General features: G+C 53.7%; 1 protein-coding gene across 3 annotated transcripts in view; it reads left to right on the forward strand.

Moving 5' to 3' along the window:
* The window catches only part of LOC108922754 (cadherin-24-like), a 62,420-nt gene that overhangs the window by 36,936 nt on the left and 12,312 nt on the right, over window positions 1-13,172 (forward strand). For 2 of the 3 annotated variants that reach the window (XM_029255059.1, XM_029255060.1), the window contains 3 exons: window positions 1,299-1,593; window positions 6,175-6,294; window positions 6,932-7,099. In XM_029255059.1, coding sequence (XP_029110892.1) covers window positions 1,299-1,593; window positions 6,175-6,294; window positions 6,932-7,099 — 583 coding nt within the window. Of the gene's footprint in view, window positions 1-971; window positions 1,122-1,298; window positions 1,594-6,174; window positions 6,295-6,931; window positions 7,100-13,172 lie in introns of those variants that run through there. The other variant, XM_029255061.1, reaches the window with a different exon arrangement.

Here is a 13,172-nt window from a genome sequence, read left to right on the forward strand (position 1 = left end):
ACTCTGGTTTCCTCCCACACTCCACGGACGTGTGTTTCAGGTACACTGGAGGCTCTAAACTGCCCTGTGTGTGGATGTGCGTGTGACTGCCCTCTCGTAGACCGGTTCTCTGTCCAGGGTGTTGCCCTCTGTGAGCAGGATAGGCACTGGAGCACCGCGACCCTTAGCCATAATGGATTCATACCAGTGTGTTCATTTGTTTACTCGGCTCAGTGTGTGTTTCTCCGTAAAGCCGCTGGATACAAATTGTTTGTTTAAAACATGCGCTAGAAAGTCTTCGCAAGACTGATGCTGGATGTGTATGAGGGGTGGCAGTCCGAAAATCCGGCGGCGCTTCACACTCTGGTAGCGACTGTGTGCGTGTGTGTGTGCGTGCACAGAGGGGGATGCGGTCTCCCCCAGCATTTCACAGCACGAGGGGTCTCCACGTGGCCCTGTCCCGCCGTCCCGGCGCAGTCTCCCGGGACGCGCAGCTCCGAACGGGACGAGCTCCGAGAAAGCGGCACGCTGACGCCGGGACCCTCCCTGTTGTGGCGGCGCGGGAACGAGGAGCGAGTTCCAGTCCCAGACGGCGCCCCGGGGCCCGACGAGCGCGTCGCCCGCATACATTTACACATGTTAGCGCGTCCCCGGCGACACGGCGCACACCTGCCGCTATTAATTACACCCTCGCCGGAGGGGTGTCGGGGGGCGGGGGGCGTGCGGGAGGGAAACTCGAGGGATCGGCTCCGGCTCCTGTTTTGCCTCCGTCACGGCACGTGTCTCAACTTGTTTACTGCCTCGCTGCTGCCCACACCGGCTGCTGTTGTCCGCACTTCGCCGGCGCTTATCGGCGCTCCGCTTCTCCGGCCTGCTGCTGCCGCCGGCCCGTTTCCCCGGCGAGCTCTCGGCTCGGCGATTAACTCGCCGGGCCTGGCGCCGCACCGTGTCACGAGCCGTTCGACTCAGCGAGCCGTTCAGTGGGTGCAGCCGTCGCGCTCTCTCTCGCTCGGTCGGCGGGATCGACGGTGGTCCCGGCCGTCGGCTCCCGGCTCGCATCGGGACGCTCCGTTATTAGTCCCCCAAGGCTGATGAACCCGGAAAACCGCATAACCGTCAAATGGCGTCATTCTGCGGCGGAGGTGCGACCTTCAGCGAAGCGCGAGGCGCTCTCTCCGTTTCGCGCCGACACAATGAGGCGGGACGTGTTTCGGGTGAAGTCCTGTCCCGAAGTTGACACCACACGTGTTCTGCATCAGCAATAGTCTCTCTCTCTCTCTCTCTCTCTCTCTCTCTCTCTCTCTCTCTGTGTGCACCAGCTGCGTACCGATATGGACAAAGGCGACGGACGCACCAGATACGTGCTGAGGGGGGAGGGGGCGGGCTCCGTGTTTGTCATCGACGAGAAGACCGGCAACATCCATGTCACCAAGCCTCTGGACCGCGAGGAGAAGGACGAGTACCGGCTGGTGGCCACGGCGACCGACCGGCAGACGGACCGCGCCCTCGAGCCCTCGTCCCAGTTCATCATCCGGGTGCAGGACATCAACGACAACCCGCCGATCTTCCAGGACGGGCCCTACGGCGCCACCATTCCGGAGATGGCCAACATAGGTACTGCGCCCTCCTCCTTCCCCTCCCCTCCGCTCCTGCTCTGCCATGTCTTACCTTACTTTACCTTTCCTTACCTTACCTTACCTTAATGTCTACAGTTTACTTGTGTTTACCTCTTTAGACGTTTTCTTGCTCCAGCAGTACTTATTGCAGCAGTTCTGTGTGAGTTCCGTACTCAACCACGTCAACCACGTTGTCGCGACCGAAAACTGCTGACGCCCACCTGGCTTTTCTGAAAGGGACACACAGCTGGTGATGCACATCTGGCTGGACATGCTGGTATTCAGCTCTACTGGTCAATGAGTAACTGGCCCAGTGCTCTTGCTCACCACATACATAGACTCCTTCCAGAAAGTTCTGCTCTCCACTGTCCTTGCTGAGAAAGGGAAGGAAGGGCCATGTCCACTGACACCGTGGTTGAGTCCATCCGTCTGGCTGACGCTCGCCCTCCTCTCCTTTCTCCTCCACCTACTCCAGACATCTCATCTTTCTGAGAAAATCCAGTCGTCTCATGACGTGTCCAAAGAACAATAACCTCAGTCTTAGCAGCTCTGCTTCCGCTGGCAGTTTTGGTGTGATTTGATCCAACATCCATCTGTACAACGCGTAAAATCATCAGAAAATAAGATAATGTGGATTTCAGTGCCCTACAAGTATGTTTGATGGATCCCATGCACAAAATAAGTGAAGAAATTTCAGGAAAGACTAAATAAATACTGCTCTGCTCATAGCTGCGCTCACAGCCGCAAGGGGTTCAGCAGCACGGTGATGCAGCGGGTAGCGCTGGGGCCTCACAGCTCCTGGCCTGTCCTTTCACATGTGCACTGCAGTCTGTGCTCAGAGTGTGTGCACTTTGCCTGGTCTCCACGTGCTCTTGTGGGTTTCCTCCCACAGTGCAAAGACGTGTGCAGAAGAAGGGCGCGGTAAACCACTTCCGTACCCTGCTTTACCTCGAAAACCACGCAAGTGGCTGCTGTGAGTCAAACTTGTCTCGGCGGCACTCACCCTCACTACTCCCTACTAAGCTGCTGAAATTTTTTACCTTCTCATACAGCATGGTAATTTTTTTTACCGTATCGCTGATGACGGGTGCCGGTGTCAATCCGTCGCTCTTCGTGCTGTCGGACGACATTCTGAATCGTTAACAGGCGGTATTTGTGGAAGAGTCCTTCAGCCTCACATGTAGCCTGATGAGTGCTCTTACTGTGCAGTGAACCCCCCCACCCCATCCCACCCCACGTGTATGAGACAGACCCTGCTGCGAAACAGGTTGCTCTGCTCAGGAGACCACACAAGCACAGAGGTCACGTTCGCGGCAGATGTCGACCGTTTCTTGGTCGGCCTACGGGAGCGTCTGGTTCAGCCGTCCCGATGCCGTGCTGTGAGTTCCGGGACCCCCCCCCCAACCTCAACCCTGGGCCTTCGGGGCAGCAGAGTCCTGCATGCGGCTCCTTCCTCCCCCGTCCTCCGCGACGCTGTCAGAGCTTTCAAATGAAAAACAGCAACAGCTGCTCCTGCAATCCCCTCTCCCCTCTGTGCTGTGAAGCACTGACCCATGGGAAGTGTAGTCTTTTTTCTGCCTGTCTCCTCTTTGCCAGCAATTTCAGTATTGGAGATGAAGCTGATGGCCTTTGATTTTGTGGGGGGAGAAAGAAACGCACACGTCGTGTACGACAGCCGGAATTCCAGGTGGGGATGGAAGGGAGCGCACGGAGAAGGGGGCGGAGGGGCGTTAGGGAGAGCGAGGAGCAGGCAAATTTCAAACAGGAGCATCAGGGACCTGGTGCAAGCGATGAGAAATAGAGCGCGACAGAAGGGATGCGCAGACAGGAGATGGCTGGAGAGAGATGTGGTGAAAATGTGAGCGAGTACGACAAAAAAGAGGATGAGAGAAAGCTGCGGGTACGAGGACGGCAGCTCTGACGGGTGGGGAGCGGGGGGGGGGGGGGGGGGGGGGGGGGGGAACCACGCAAGAGACCATTTAGCCAGTGAAGAGCTCACCGCTGGCTGGGGACAGGCTACAATACCTTATTGAAAGACAGGTTCATGGGGCTGCTTCCCTACTGTCTGCTGCCACGTGCTTCTGTGGCTTTTCTAGAACACTCCGCGGCCGTATAAACAGCTTATATGTGGGAAAAGAAAACAAAACTCGAAGAGGACGGTGATGGACAGACGCGACACTAATTTCCGAGATGAGCCCGAAACTGCCTAGTCATGAACACGTGTGCGTGTGTCAGGCGAGGGTACGAGCACGACCCCCCTGCGTCCACTCTCAGCGCACGTGCCCGCGCCGCCTGCCTGGGGAAGATCGCGGCTGAGCAGGAGCAGGTCTACCTGTGAACTTTGTTGTTAGGCGCGCAGCCTGCCCCCTGTGGGGGGTCGGGTCCGACGTCCGAGGTTCCGCCACGGAGGAGCCGCGTGTACAAGTGTGGGGAAATGATGGTGTCACAGGTGGTGTGATTTATGGAGCAGACAGGAGATGAGCAGACAAGTGGCTCTGAAAGACATGGGTTCGGCACCCCTTTTGGCTGCCGGGAGGGACTCTGCAGCTCCGAGGGACACGGGGAGGTGATTCCACCCCATCTGGGCCAGTGCTGGAAACACAAAGACTTCTAATTTTGGGCCCTTGTGAGCGGGACCGTTCCCGTCGGGGTCGGAGCTCCACTGGCGCTCTTGTAGGCCGTAACCAGAGTGTTGTTGGTACGGCACCTACAGGAGACTTTGACAGGTCGAACACGAGCCGTACTGCGGAATTCCGGATCAGCTGGGGGCGTTTAGCGGCGGAGGCTGGAAGACCACGCGGGCGTTGCTACATTTTTTCCGGCTGGAAGCTGCCGGGTGATTGGCTCTCGGCTCAGCGAGCATCACGGCCGTTTCCAGGCCCGCCGCATCATTTGCTCCCTCGCTCGGCTCCATCTCGCAGTTATGACTCCTTCCGGAGTTATATCCCAAAATCTCGTGGCAGGCTTGCGGTACTCTGAGGTGTCTAACGAGGGTCCCTGCGGATCGGCGCTCGCACAACACGCTCCTGTTTTGACGACTTGTCAGGAGATGAGTGTCGGAGCCCTGCTGCAGACAGCGGCTGTCTACGGCGCTCCGGCTGCCGCGTCCATCACCGTCTACCTGGTGTTCCCGGAATTAATTTGGCGCTTTTACCGCCAGTTAAATTTGATTAATTAGGCAGATTTTGTTTGAGCGCAGCCTCCACCGCTCAGCATGCGGCAGCGCTCTGCTCAAAGAAGTCCTTCTGTCTCACACTTCCCAACAGCAGAACGTAGTGAAAAATAATCAGCCCCTTGTAAACACACTGTACATTGCTGAGAGCTCGGTGCCGTTGTGTCCACGTGGAGTCCTGTTGACCACATACACACACACAGACACACGCACACACACACGCCAGTTGTCCTTCCGGAACATTCTGCCCTCCACTTGTGCCTTCAGTGTTAAAGTGCTATGTCTACTCTCACTGTGGTTCAGTCCATCCATCTGGTTGCTGCTCATCGTTCTCTTCTGTTTCCTCCAAGTCCATCATCGCTGTCGTTTCAAGAGCGTCCAACCCTCTCGTGATGTGTCCAAAGTACGAGAACCTCAGTCTCATCATTGGTGCTTCCACTGAGAGCGTAGGGTGTGATGTGATCCCACATCCATCTGTCTATTGTCCTGGCCACCCATGGGGTCATTCAAAGACACAGGGATACGGGGAAGCCCAACATCTATGTTCTTCTTTTTGTTCTACATTTCAATCCGACGTGTCTTGGCTGAGCTGTTTCTTGGGTGAATAGTAAGTCATTTGGGTCGTGATCCAGTTTGAACGGATCATTCTCTGAGTTGAGCTTCTCACGGTGATGATGTTTGAATCCTGCTGCAGGTACCATGGCGCTAAGGAAACGCCCCCTTTAGTGAGATCATCATCGTAGAATAAAACCGGTATTAAGCTGTAGCAGATCTGAAGAGAACGTCGTCATCATAATCCCTCATTAATTGGAATCGCAGAACCTTTTCTCGCCTTTCACGTGAACTAATGAGTTATTTATTCATTTCGTTCACATTTTTGTCTGAAGAAACTGACGGTGTTACACTGCCCACAGCTAGTGACCCATTTGTACAGCTGGGTAATTTTCCTGTGTCAATCTAGGGTAAGTACCTTGCTCAAGGGTACTACAGCAAGAGGGTGGACTCAGACAAACCACCTTCCGACCCCAAGGTATCGGCCCTAACCGCTGCGCTACCTGCGGCCCCGCGCTTTTACCGCTCTGTTCCTGTTGGTCATTAGTAGTATTTAGCGGTTCTTCTAGAAACGATACGAAACCCCGAGAATGGTCTTTTAGCGGAACGTGCTGCGACTCGGCGAGGAGCTCAGCGGGGATAATGGATGAAAAGATCACTTGGATCAACAGCTAATGGACTCAATGAGGCACGAGGAGCAGGACGCAGTAACGCCCAGTCGGGTGTCGTATGTCCCGCAAAGACCGGTGGGGGCGCCGTGCTGGTCTCACCAGCATCGCCGCAACACCACGCGGGTGCTCGTCTCGGTTCAGCCCGCTTCAGGTCGGCGCCTCTCTCCTCCTCTCTCTCCTTCAGGCACGTCCATCATCCAGGTGACGGCGACGGACGCCGATGACCCCACCTACGGAAACAGCGCCAAACTGGTGTACACTCTCACCCAGGGCCAGCAGTACTTCTCTGTGGACCCGCAGACCGGTCAGTCCTCACCGCCGTCCTGCACGTTCACCGCCCCTCTATTGAGGTGTCACCCATTCTTCTGGAACATATCGCTCTTTAGCAAAGCCCCACATCTTTGTCTCAGAATACACCTCCCTGTAGTAAAGAGCGTCAAGAGCCACCTCATCGCACCTCGCTTCTTTGCTGAGTGTTACCTCTTGCTTTAATAAGGCCTCGCTGTGTTGGCAGATGGAGAATTTGTTCGTGCTCTTGCCTCTTCTTCTCTGCCAAACTCTATTTGTCTCCACACCTTATCCTTTTCCGCTACATACCTCTTTGTGATCAGGCTCCGCCTCCTTTCTCCCTCACTTTAAACCACAACCCAATCAGGCTCTGCCTCCTTTCTCTCAATTTAAACCACAAACCAGTCAGGCGTCCCCCCCCCCCCGGCTCTATATCATGCCCCAGAGAGGAGCAGCTCCTAAGAGACGACACTACAGCTCCATGTACACAAGAGAATCTTATTGTTTGACTTTCATTTTCTGTGTTTATTTCTTTCTGCGCGTCACACTCCTAGTCCCGCGATTATGGCTGTTTATGTCATCATCTGAGTCATCATTTGATGTCATTGTTTCGTCAAGTGTGACGGTGCTCTGAACCCCCCCTCCCCATTCAGGGATCCTGCGCACTGCTGTGCCTGACATGGACAGGGAGACCCAGGACCAGTATCTGGTTGTCCTGCAGGCCAAGGACATGGGGGGCCACCTGGGGGGGCTGTCCGGGACCACCACGGTCACCGTGAGGCTGAGCGACGTCAACGACAACCCTCCTCGCTTCACACACAGTCAGTGCTGTCCCTGCTTTTTACTACACATCGGGGTGCGTTTCACTGGGGTCCCGTTCCATTCTCTTCCAGCGGGTCCAAGAGAAGGACCCCCCAGGATTTAAACCTGCATGTCTTATGCTTTGTGTATGTGATCATGTCATAGCACTGGCCTGAGCGCAGGTGAAAACATGGTCCTCGGGTTTGCATCCAAAGATGTGTCGGTTGAGATTTCCAACCCCCCTACCCCTCGGGGTCTCTCTGGGTCTGATCACTACCTCCAATAGCAGTGCTCTCTTATGCAGGCGCACACACACACACACACACACACACACACACACACACACACACACACACACACACGTGCCCACACACAGGACAGGAAACCAGCAGAGGTCACGCGAGGGATCAGCGCGCGGACGGACACTCACATGACGAGAGTTTCCTCCACAGCGGTGAGATGATGGACGGAGGTGCAGGCAGACTCCATCATAACGACTGCTAATTTATTTCCTCCGAGACTGATAGAAGAGTAATCTTGTCTGGCCTATTATCTAATTTGTCCTGTGAGAGCGAGCGGGCGAGCAGGCGAGCGAGGGAAGGAGACAGGATGATAAACAGTCATTTGTCCTTGGGGGGGACGTGGGCAATGCTGACTGACATGATGGCTGCGAGCCTGTGTGTGTGTGTGTGTGTGTGTGTGTGTGTGTGTGTGTGTGTGTGTGTGTTTGTATTTGTGTATGGGGGCGCGATGTCAGTGTGCCGTGATTGCGTCTGCAGTGAGCTTCCTGCTGTCACTGAGATTAAGGCACTTGACATTTGATCTGAAAAGGGGAGAGAGGGGGGAGGAAGAGAGAGGGAGGGCTGCATAGGCGCAGTGTCACACACACGCATACTGACTAGCACGCACTCATAAATACACGTGCATGAACTCATAGTCACACACACACAAAGTGTGTGTTTGTCAGTACATCTCAGAATGAGGCACCTTACCTTAGATGTGATTGGTCGCCTACTTCTCTGGCCAATCAAATGTCTCCTCCATTGCCCCCCCCAGCTCATCCTACTCGTGTGTCTAATGGAAACGGTTCCTGCACATAAGTGGCTCTGTGGCATCTCTGCTTGTGGCCACGCAGCTCCGGGTTCCAGTTCTTGGCTCGAGACACAAACAGGTGTTTAGGAGCAGGCGGCGCCGCGGGCCTCCCATCTGCGAGCGGCTTCGCTTCGATCCCGGGCCGAGCCGAGCCGAGGCTAGCCAAAGGCTCGGAGTGAGGGGCAGGCAGCGAGCGAGCGAGCGAGCGAATGGACACACTGGCACGGGACACAGCACCATGGCAACACGAGGTTCTTCGTAACGCCCAAGGGTCACACTTTGGCCACCAAGTCACCCGCAATAAAAGATCAGCAAAAGATGTCCCTCTATTCATTTACGGTGAGCTTCTCTAAAAGTCCTAGACATGTGCATCATTAAGAAAGACTTTCACACACACACACACATTTTCAGAACCACTCATCCCATACGGGGTCACGGGGAACCGGAGCCTACCCGGGAACACAGGGGCGTAAGGCCAGAGGGGGAGGGAACACACCCAGGACGGGACGCCAGCCCGTCGCAAGACACCCCAAGCAGGATTTGAACCCCAGACCTACCGGAGAGCAGGACCGTGGTCCAACCCACTGCGCCACCGCACCCCCTCTGAAAGACTTTCAATATTGTTATTAAATTCCCGCATAAGAATTAAAATGTGACATTTCTGAAAATTAAAATCCAGAGACGAGGCACAAGGTATAAACACCGTGGACGTGAGTTGAATGAAAGCGGGGTGCTCTCTACCGCCCTCTGTCGGCACAGCAGGCAAACGGGTGACGTTTGCTCTGGCGCTGATTTGCCACAGTAGATGGCGAAGGAAAAGTGGGAAAGGGCGCCGTTTTACCGCCGGGGCACAGATACGCAGGAGAGGAAGAAAGGGAGACCAGTTCCCAGATGCCAGATGGTCTGCGATGCTGAAGATGAGCGCTGAAAGGCGTGGGCTCTGCCTTGGGACCGCGACCGTTCCCTCTCGCTCCTGACTCAGCCTCGGAGCAGCGATGACGTGGCGCTCCCATCGGAGCGGGGCTGGAGATGAAGGCCTGGTGCTCATCTCTTTGAGTCAGTGCTCCTGTGAGCATCGCGACGTCACCCACAGGAGGAACTCTTCTTCCCCTTCCTTTCTCTCATTTTTATACAAAAACACATCTTAGGAAGTGAGAACCGCCTCTCGCAATGTTTGTCGGAAAGGCAGCATCACGAAAATAGACATGCGCTCGCTGCTACTGTATGTAGACACAGGCGTAAACAGTGAGTCACAAAGAGGGAGCAGCCCGGGCGAGATGCACATCGCACAAATATGACATGTAGATGCGCATAATTAAACATATATATGCGGGAATTACTGAATGAGGTACACTGAGATAGAGAGACACGAACCGAGCCTTTTCTCAGGTATTCATATACGCAGAATGTCCTTTTCCAAACACTCATATACACACCGAGCCCTATCCTCGTATACACACACGCTCATTTATAGTCCTTTAGTCGTATACGGAAACTCATTTATAGTCCTTTAGTCGTATGCACAGACGCTCATTTATAGTCCTTTAGTCGTATACACAGAGATCATAAACAGCATATTCTCTATTTAGATACACACTCATATACACAGCGTACTTTACTCGCGTACACAGACCCTCATTTGTAGTCCTTCAGTCATATAAACAGACACTCATTTATAGAGTCGTCTAGTCATATACATAGAGACTCATTTATAGTCCTTTACTCGTATACAGAGACACCCCTGTGTACATCCTCTCCGCTATATGACCTTTTTGAGACCAGCTGGACGAGCGTGGTGTGAATGTGGAGTTGTGTGAAAAACTGGTGCATGATGGGTAAGGAGCGAAGCCGAGACACCGGTGTCCATCCTCCCTATTTTAGCGCGACAGGAGAGGAGAGCATCCTTTTGCTCCAAGGGAGCGTCTGCCGTGCGCCGAGCCGCGCGAGCCAGTAAACACTGAGGGAGCGTCCTCAAAGTGCTCTCCCAGGGACTCGTGCGGAAAACCCGGCCCCCTGCGTGTCGGGAGGGACTGAGGGAGCATTATGGGACACGAGCTAAAAACATCACGCTGGACCCCTCCCTGAGTAAGGGAGGCGGCCGAACATGGGAAACAGAACGCGCGTTAGCCGAGCGCGAGCACGTTGCGCGGCTCATCCTGCGATGGACACTTGGGCCACACGAGTTAAGGCTCTGCAATAATAAGCAACGTTAATGATGATAATGAACACGGCGAGACAATTATGAGATGCACTTTGTCAAAAATGAAAAACAGTAAGCAGTTTCCTCACCATTGTCTTTATGATGCATTCTGCACTCTGTTAATATTTCATCTAAAATGCTGGGCAGTTTCTGGTTCAATAGACAGTAAAATCACTGCTGGAAATATTGCTCTAAGACATACACGACATCTCTCTCTTTATCCAGCTCTCTCGCGCTCTCTCTCTCTCTCGACCGCGCTCTACAGCTCAGATGTCTTTTATTGTCACGAACAGCGTTTGCTTTTATAGCCAAACATTATTTTTGATGAGAAAACACTTGAATCTAATAGTGACCAATAATGCATGAGGCCACTGTGCCTTTCACTCGGCCGCTCTGTCTGCCTTCATTTGTCTCAGATCAGATTCACATTTTACATTTTGTTTGTTTTCTTTATCAGACCCTCTTCTGAAACGCTGCACAAGCGACCAGTAGAACATCAGAGCACAACTGGGACTGGAAGTCTGTTCATAAAGAGTCACTGATCATACCGATGTCACCTGATTTATTTACACGTTAGGATATGTAAAAACCTCATATAAAGCTATAATAAATAAAGGCACTATTTTTACTATGAGCTACAGTAAAATTAAAAGTAATTTTAAATGACTGAAAATACACGAGTGGGAGGTGCAGTGGCGCAGTGGGTTGGGCCACAGTCCTGCTCTCCGGTGGGTCTGGGGTTCAAGTCCCGCTTGGGGTGCCTTGCGACGGACTGGCGTCCCGTCCTGGGTGTGTCCCCTTCCCCCTCCGGCCTTACGCCCTGTGTTACCGGGTAGGCTCCGTGACCCCGTATGGGACGAGCGGTTCCGAAAATGTGTGTGTGTGTGAAAATACACGGAACAACCCAGCTGGATCGTCCCATAACCACGTACAGCTTTTTTATTCATCAGGAACACGAGACACGGCCCGTGAACACTGTGGAGATGAGTTGAATGAAGGCGGTCGGTCCCACATTCCTGTTGCGTCTGGTGCTCTTTACTAGCACCTGTTGGCTGTGAGTGTAATAGCAACAAGTAGAAAACCGATGTTTCGGAAAGTAGATTTCAGAAGGAAACAGAACTAAAAATGGATACACACACACACACACACACACACACACACACACACACACACACACACACACGACCCAACTGGGGTCGTGCCAAGCCAGAGCCTAACCCGGCAGCACAGAGCGCAGGGATGGGGGGCACACCCAGGATGGGATGCCAGTCCATCACAAGGAACCCCCAGCGGGACTCGAACCCCAGACTCACTGGAGGGCAGGCGCAGGCCAAACCCGCCACGCCACTGCTCCCCCCGCTCAAAATAAAGTCGTAACATGGAAAATATCTTGTTTCTGAAAAGGGATCTATTTACAGTATGTGTGTGTTGTGGGCTCCGAAGAGGGGTCGCTGGTTGTGCTCGTGCACCTGGGGAGAAGATACACGCATTGGAACAGAGCAGAGCTAAACTGCTGTGACTCGTCCAAACATCCCCCCGCAGTCTGCGACATGTGGCCGCACAGAGAACGAACTTCTGCACATGGTCCACGGTCACGGTCCACGGTCACCCAGGCAGACGGGCAGCTTGTCAGGGTCTGATGCTGCTGGAGAGTCAGCCCCCTGTTTCTGTAGGAACTTGTCAGCTCGCCTCTCTCTCTCTCTCTCTCTCTCTCTCTCTCTGTCTCTCTCACACACACACACACACACACACACACAAGCACAGGAGAAGAACAAACCTGGTTGACGGAGATAAGTCAAGTCGCACTTTAAACGTGCGGAAGACACAAGTGCGAGTTCCCCACGCAGGCGGTGGATTAGTGCAGCAATACGCACATTACACACTCGCCTGTGCCCCTCCGCTTACTACACTACTTAACATAAAGCACAATAATTTCATAACACGCAGCAAGATTGCAGAGAAATGAAGATGCATTAGTTTTGTGACATTTTCTCCTGCAATGGCTCAGGACACGTTTGCGGCGCAAGCGCTGTGTTGATGCACTCGGAACGAGAAAGAATCTCCAGAAATCATCATGCCGCAATAAGGTGCGATTTCTTTTTATCCTCGGTACGTCAGACTGTCAGAATTACTGTTTTTAGTCTGTTCATTCACTGATTGCGTTTGGTTTTTCTTCTGATCACCACCTGCTGGTGTTTCATTCATCTAAAGCTAAAGACGGTTTTGGACTCAGATCTGTTTCCCTGAGCAGAACAGCAGGCAGAAGATAATCTAAAAATCACAGGACGAGAGAAGTCCATCATCATCATCATCATCATATTAAACTGAAAGTGGTGGATCCCATGTGCTGCCAGTGAGGTCATGAGGACTTCTCTGGGGGCAAAGATGATGCTCTCGAGGTCCATGGACCAGCAACGTGGTTTTACACCATACATGAGCTGGAGAGATGATGAGAGAAGCGAGTCTGGAAAAGGCGAGTTTTAAGACCCTTTTTAAATGTGGACAGAGTTTCAGCAGTTCTGAGTGAGAGAGGGAGGTCGTTCCATCACAACGGAGCCTGAACCGAGAACCTCCGCGCTTTACCTTTCTTTCGCGGGACCACCGAGCGCTGACTGCGGGCCGATCCATCCCATAATCCCGTGCAACATTCCTCGCCTGGTTATTGATCGCCGACACCGAGGGGCACCGGACGCGAGCGGCGAACGCTGCCGAAGTGATCTGAACGAAGGCGGTCCGCAGCCCTGCTGCGTTTTGGCCTTTCTAGTGCCGTCCGTTGGCTCGGAGGGTAAACACGGGTCCCG

This window comes from Scleropages formosus, chromosome 9, assembly GCF_900964775.1.
Source record: "Scleropages formosus chromosome 9, fSclFor1.1, whole genome shotgun sequence".
Lineage (NCBI taxonomy): Eukaryota > Metazoa > Chordata > Actinopteri > Osteoglossiformes > Osteoglossidae > Scleropages > Scleropages formosus.